We start from the raw sequence: 6513 nt of genomic DNA, 5'->3' as shown, positions 1-6513 counted from the left end.
CCCTCATGTTGTGTGAGTCCCAGAATGTTTTGAATCAAGGCTGATAAACTCCCAAGGAAACTGGGAGAGTTGCCTGTATTTTTCAGATTTTTAATTCCAGACCTCAGCTTTGAATAATAACAGCAACCAGTTCTCAAGCCATGGGGGTCAAAATACATGTGTTTAGGATTTAAGAATTACTGCACCATAAAGGGAGTGATGATGAGATTCCTGACAGGCATAGGAAGTGTCACTTTTGCACTGTCCCATGAGTGTAGGTTTTTACACACTGCTGCAGCCTCTTGTTTTAATTTTATACCAAAGGATGCAATATTCCAGCAGTTCTGTTTTAATTATACGAATTTTTTCATATAATTTGTGTTATATATATATATATATTTGTATATTCGTATAATTTCGCATAATAATCTCACAGTTTCTCACTGTGAGATCTGAATAGATTTCTACTAGTTTTGGTCAAAAGGAAATTTGTTGCATTAATTGCAGGGGAGACAATGACTTTAAATCAGAAAGTACCAGAGGATCATAAAACCTTTCCACCAGCCTGTGGATAGCTGAACATACAGGATAGGTTTTATCAGAGTGACACACGTGGCCTCATCTTCCCTTTTGAGCATCAGGTTCCAGGAGAGCCACAGGGACAAAACATTTCTTTTTCTTTCCTGGTGCAAATATATGAAGCAATATGTTGTTTGCTATGTAGTTTCAGTATCTGAAACTGAATGTTCTCTCTGTACAAGAGACCCCAGCCCACTTCTCCTCCACAGCATGTTACTCCTGTGCCCTCTGCTAACATGTCCTCGTTTTCCCACTAAGGAATGACTGTGCTCTGCCTTTGGCTGCCATCCCACATCCCCAGAATTGCCTCAGTTTCGGCTTTTCTGTGGGCGATTTGTGGAGCACGCAAGGAAACAAGGGGATGGATGCGTTCCCCTTGCGCTCCGGTGCTGGAGCTGCCTGGCGCTGGCTGCAGGGCTTTAGGACCCAGGGGTTGCCGAGTGGAGGAGGCTGAATCCCCTCCCGCTGTCATCCTCCTGCCTCTGCAGCTTTATTCCTACAGCCTTCAATGGTGACGGACTCCCTCCCACCCGGGCTGCCAGCCGGAGCCACAAGGCCTCGCTAGGAGCGGATCCCTGCGGCTCCATGGCATCTCCCAGGACCATCACCATCGTCGCCCTCTCGGTGGCCCTGGGGCTCTTCTTCGTCTTTATGGGGACGATCAAGCTGACGCCCCGGCTCAGCAGGGATGCCTACAATGAGATGGTAAGTCGGGCAGCACGCAGGGAGCTGCTGTGGGGCTCTCCCGCCTTGCAGCAGGAGCGGGGGGGACGCAGGGGGTGACTGCCCTGGAACCCCGAGCGAGGCCAGGAGGGGGAAGAAGCTGATCTGACTCATTGCTTGATCGACATGGAGGGAAGCCAATAAAACGCAGTGCCCAGGGTATCCTGGCAGCCCTCGCCTGGCTCCGGCTGAGCCCATCCACGGAGAAACCTCCGGTGGAAAAGGATGGAGAGGGGAGGCAGGGATGGGGTGGCACAGCACACACAGCCTGCCGGAGATGGGGCCACAAGGGGCTGGAAAAACAAGGCCTGCAGGAGTGCCAGACGTGCAGCAGGGACAGCTGATCCCCGAGGGGAAACCTATCCACTGGATGGGGGTGGGAAAAGCAGATGCCTGCTCTGGCAGATGTTCATCCTCAGAATTCCATGCTTTAAAGCAAGGATAATGGCACTGTCATCAGATTTGTGCAGGGATTAATTAATGATTGTGAAATGCTTGAGATTCTTAGCTGGCAGAGGGAGGTATTATTAATAGTCTTCTTATTATTCTCTTTGGCCTGGGAAATGAGCTTCTCCACCTCTTGCCTAAGAGGAAAGGGGTGAGGAGAGGACAGAGAAGTCACTGTGTGCATTTCTCACCTGGTGAGCTGGTTTATGCTCCTCTCTGCTCAGGGCCAGCCCTGCTGCAGAGCTCTGAGAGCTGCAGGCAGGTGAGGGACTGGCTGACACATTTTGCTTCCTCATCTGTGTTTATTTATTCTCCTGCTCCCCCCACCACTTTTCCCAGTTATTTATTGTGGTGGTTGAAAAGATTACTATAATTTTTGTGCCCTTAAAAAAAATAGTGCTGGAAGTTTCCAGCACATTCTGTTCTCTCCCTTTGCTCCACCTGCCCAGCTGCTTTTCCTTAGCTCTCAAATAACGTCTGAATTGCAGTGCTTAGTCTGCAGCCCAGCACAGGGCTCTGACAGAGGAAAATCCCCAAGAAGTAATTCATGGGCAAGAGACACATGAGGTAAAACCCCTAGAAAACAAAGCTCTTAAGCTTCTGCTACAGAAAAAAAAAAAAAAAAAAAAAAAAAAAAAAAGCACAGACTTTAGGAGCCTTGCAAAATGCTTGCTCTGTAAAATATTTCACTTCTGTGTCCCCTTCTGCTTTATCAAGAGTCAGGCCTACAGGTAGGAATGATCCTGGTTTTATAAAGCAGACATTAGACAGCACCATTATTCCTCATAGTCCATATTCATGTTACATATTCATGTCTCATTAGGCTCTCCTGCATTTGTTGGGCTGCTTCCTGTGGTGGTCTGTCAGGTCATGCAGACACGGAAAACCTGACCTTGCTAATCCATAAGGATGGCTTTTTGCCCCCAGCAAACAGAGAACGTCTGTTATCTACCTAAACCACCAAACTTCTAGTTTTTCATTTGGCAGAAAACACATTAGCTTGCCTATTAAAATACCTAAGATACCAGAGTACTCTAGGACATGCTTATAGTACATTTCTTAAAAATGTTGTATTTTTCACAACTGTTTAAAAATACTCTGTTCAGAGGTTTTAGTCACTGATGGTTTAAAATACATCCTTACAATACAAACACTTGGAGTAACTGTGTGACAAGATCTTCAGTTATTTTGTAGCAAAAATGACAATGCTGGATATTTTTTAACCACCTGTGAAGTATCAGTTCCTCTCAGAAGGAAGCATCAAAATCTATGGAGACGTGGGAAAGTTCTGTATGATTGTAATGTAGGTTTCCAAAATTGTATGGAAGTAAATCCACAGTGCCTGTGAGAGCTGAACAATCCTGTAACTGAGATTTGGCTTCCATTTCCCTCACACTCTAAAGACAATGGCAAGAATGTCTTCAGGGATATTATACTCAAGTATAAGTGGAAATAATTTCAGTGTCTCACACTGAATATAGGAGCCTTATTAAAATATATATTTATAAAGGAAATACTTGATTGCAAAACAAAAAGAGAAAAAAAAACCAAACTAAACAGTGGGGCTACCAACACCTCATGTTCAAATGCAAGAACCTGGACATGTGTAAGGACAAAAGTTGTTTTTTTTACCTGAAAGAATAAGGCAGCTGTGTAAGCAGGCTGAGACTTGCAGTTTACACTGCTTCTAAATCCAGCATAACAAAAATGTCAAATGTCAACTTGCTTTCACCTGAGGAAAGAAAGGATCATAAAGGTATGTAAGGACAGGATAGGACTGGTGAATCTCAGCTTTGATGTTTAGTTCCACCCTAAGCCTGCACTGCCCATATCTATTGTAAATTGCTTTGGAATATTGTAAGTTGCTTTGGAGTAGAAAGAGACTTGTATTTACTTGCTGTGTTTTGGCTTTGGAGGGATTTGGTGTGTTAGTCAATTTTAAAGCGCAAGGTACTCTTAGAAAGAGGTTTGTTTTAATAACATGGTTCTGCATTGCTAATTCCAGCAATCAGAACCTCAGATTTCGGGGTAAGGTACACCTGGCCTGGTTGTAGTTCCAAAGATGGATGAGAGGTTGCAGAACTGTTTTCCAGTGAAGAGACAACAGCTCAGAAAGGTGGAATTGCAGATTGATGGTTTAATATACCCCCAAACAGAAGCTTTACAGATTGGGTATTGTGCCAGAGGGGTCTGTGACAATTGAAATAATTTTTAGGTCGCGTTGCACATCAATCTGTTTCAATGGAAGTCACCTTTGCCTTCCCTTTCTCACATGATGTCCTTGGCTGCTTGGTTCCAGAAACGAGCATACAAAAGCTACGTGCGGGCCCTGCCCATGCTCAAGAAGATGGGAGTCAGCTCCATCCTGCTCCGCAAGAGCATCGGCGCCCTGGAAGTGGCGTGCGGCATTGTCATGACACTGGTGCCCGGTCGCCCCAAGGACGTGGCCAACTTCCTGCTCCTCCTCCTGGTGCTGGCCGTGCTCTTCTTCCACCAGCTGGTGGGGGACCCCCTGAAGCGCTATGCCCACGCCCTGGTGTTTGGGATCCTGCTCACCTGCCGCCTGCTGATCGCCCGGCAGCCCGAGGAGCTGCCGCCCGACAAGAGGATGCTGTCGGTGAACGGCGATGAGCAGCCACTCATCCATGAAGCAGCTCCCGAGAAAGGCAAAGTGAAGGTATCCTAGCTGAGTGCATGTGAGGAAACACGGACCCTCGAGGCAGCTCTCTCCAAAATCACCCAGAAAATTTGGTTTTTATTTACCTACTTGCCTTTTTTTTTTTTTTTTTTTTTTTTTGTCTGTCTTAATAAAGTTGCGCTTGGGGTCTGAGAGATACAAGGTATGTCTACACTGTAGTCTTGCTTTTGCTGCTGCCCTGTAATGTAGAAAAACACAAGCTAGCTTCCACAGGGACAGCTTGGAGGCAGTCAGCAACCCGGCTGGAGCAGTGCTGGCCTCAGCAGGAGCTGCAAACCAGCCTGAGACCCTTCATCTGGGCAGGCACTCAGGCCACCCTGGCAGTGCTGCAGCGGGCAGATGGCCCTGAGCAGCAGCAGAGCTGGCCTGGTGCTGCTGCTGCCTGGAGCAGAGGGTGGGCAGGCCATGAGCAGTGTCCCTGTGCTGCCCCACACGCACATCTGCACTTCCCTTTCCATGGTTAAGGGGTAAAAGGGACCCTGTTACCAAAAAAATGCTGTTTGCTGTGTTGGAGAGAGGGGTTCCTTGGGCTTTGCTCCCTCTGTGCCCAGTCCTTTCTATGGAATGCTTATCCAGAGAAAACATGGGATGCTCTGTTTACATCTTCTTTGATTTCCGTGCAGAGGCTCCAAAACTGGGACAATGGCCTGATAACAGTAAGGTTTTTTTTGCCTGCTTCACACAAGGCAGTGGCATCTCTTTACCCTTCTTGGCAGAGAAGATGGGATGGGGAGGAGAACTGCCCAAAGAACTCCAAAGTATCTCTCTGATGTTGGCAAGCAGCATTGTGCTCCCCAGTTCCCTGCAAGTTCCTTTTTTCCTCCCCCCCACAGCTACTGTGACTTTATAGAATTGCTGTTTATTTCTGATAGATGAGGGTCTGAACAATTGCAGTACTTCACTGCTCATCCCACATACAGCCTCAGTGAGCTGGGATAAGTCCTGTTAGCAGAGCCTGAACCCCCGTGATGTATCTGAAATCTTAGAGTGTCATAAGGAGCATGTGTTACCTCTGAAATTTGTCTGGTTTTCTTAATGTTTGTCTGTTTTCAGTTTTTCTTTCTTTCTTTTTTTTTTTTTTTAATTAGTCACAAAAATAAACTTTTTGAAATTTGGAGAAAAATGTCTTTACAGAAACAAATTTTTTATTTGAGAGACGTGTCTGAAAACATTTCCCTCTGGTCAAAAACTCCACCTAAAATGGGCAGAATCATGTCAGGCAATTTGAGACACAATGTGATGCAGAGTGGAAGTTAGAGAAATTCTATTTGGTTTTATATTAATAACCACAGATAATTAAAAGAGACATTTGGGTATTTTACCGAAACAATCTCAAATAAAGTTCTGCTACAGTTCAGTGCAGCAGTGAGAAAAGGCAACTCCAGTAAACTGTCAGCATTGTATCTCTATAAAAATTGATGATGAACGTTCATACAGTTTTCTCCTGAATTTTGCTGCTAAAACAGATGCAGCCCTATATGTGTGTTTGTGTGTATATATATATATATATATATATATATATATATATATGTGGCTGCATCTGCTTTAACAGCAAAATATACATATATATATGCTGGAAAAGCTGCCTCCCAGAGCTCCAGATGGACTAAATCTCTTTTATCAGATGTGTACCCTGAGCAAAGGAACCAGCAGGTTCTTTTCACCTGCTTCTCATCTTCACAGACTATCTCAAGTTCATCCAAAATATATACGCAGAATTTCCTTTACTTCCCAAAAGATGCTTTAACTACTATGCCCTGACAGGTTATTAATTGTGTTTTAATTCAAAACCAAATAAAAATACCACCAATTCAAAGCCACACCATGCTATGCATTCCCAGGAAACACGACTGAGCTGCTACAGCCCTTTCACCTGGGCATCCAGTCCAGGAAACCTTTGGGAACAATTGCTGTGTTTATCTTTTGTAACATTCCTCACTGGAGCTTGTAGAGATGATAATAATAAAGCATCCCATGGAACAAAGCCTTTCTCTGTAAAAGCTTCAGACTGTTCAGTGACTACTAAAAAAACCCTTTTTTTCACATTTGCATGGAAATGAACAGCTGACCCGCAGCAGCGGCTGCAC

General features: G+C 45.0%; 1 protein-coding gene across 1 annotated transcript; it reads left to right on the top strand.

Annotated features, from left to right (window-relative positions):
- The first annotated feature begins 888 nt into the window (after nucleotides 1-888).
- On the top strand, nucleotides 889-6410 carry TMEM35A (transmembrane protein 35A). The gene is made up of 2 exons (XM_005484537.4): nucleotides 889-1263; nucleotides 4028-6410. Exons 1-2 carry the CDS (start codon nucleotides 1144-1146, stop codon nucleotides 4412-4414), a joined length of 507 nt encoding a protein of 168 aa, XP_005484594.1. The 5' UTR covers nucleotides 889-1143; the 3' UTR covers nucleotides 4415-6410.
- The last annotated feature ends 103 nt before the right edge of the window (nucleotides 6411-6513 follow it).

The sequence above is a fragment of the Zonotrichia albicollis genome, chromosome 14, assembly GCF_047830755.1.
Source record: "Zonotrichia albicollis isolate bZonAlb1 chromosome 14, bZonAlb1.hap1, whole genome shotgun sequence".
Classification (NCBI taxonomy): Eukaryota; Metazoa; Chordata; class Aves; order Passeriformes; family Passerellidae; genus Zonotrichia; species Zonotrichia albicollis.
Note: the sequence above shows the minus strand (reverse complement) of the source record. Positions and strands in the feature narration are given on the sequence as shown.

What these genes read in the sequence shown, in the direction of transcription:
- TMEM35A (XM_005484537.4), top strand. Translation starts at nt 1,144, where the DNA reads ATGGCATCTCCCAGGACCATCACCATCGTCGCCCTCTCGGTGGCCCTG. An exon ending in GGGATGCCTACAATGAGATG is followed by an intron (nt 1,264 to 4,027) that starts GTAAGTCGGGCA and finishes GCTTGGTTCCAG; the next exon opens with AAACGAGCATACAAAAGCTA.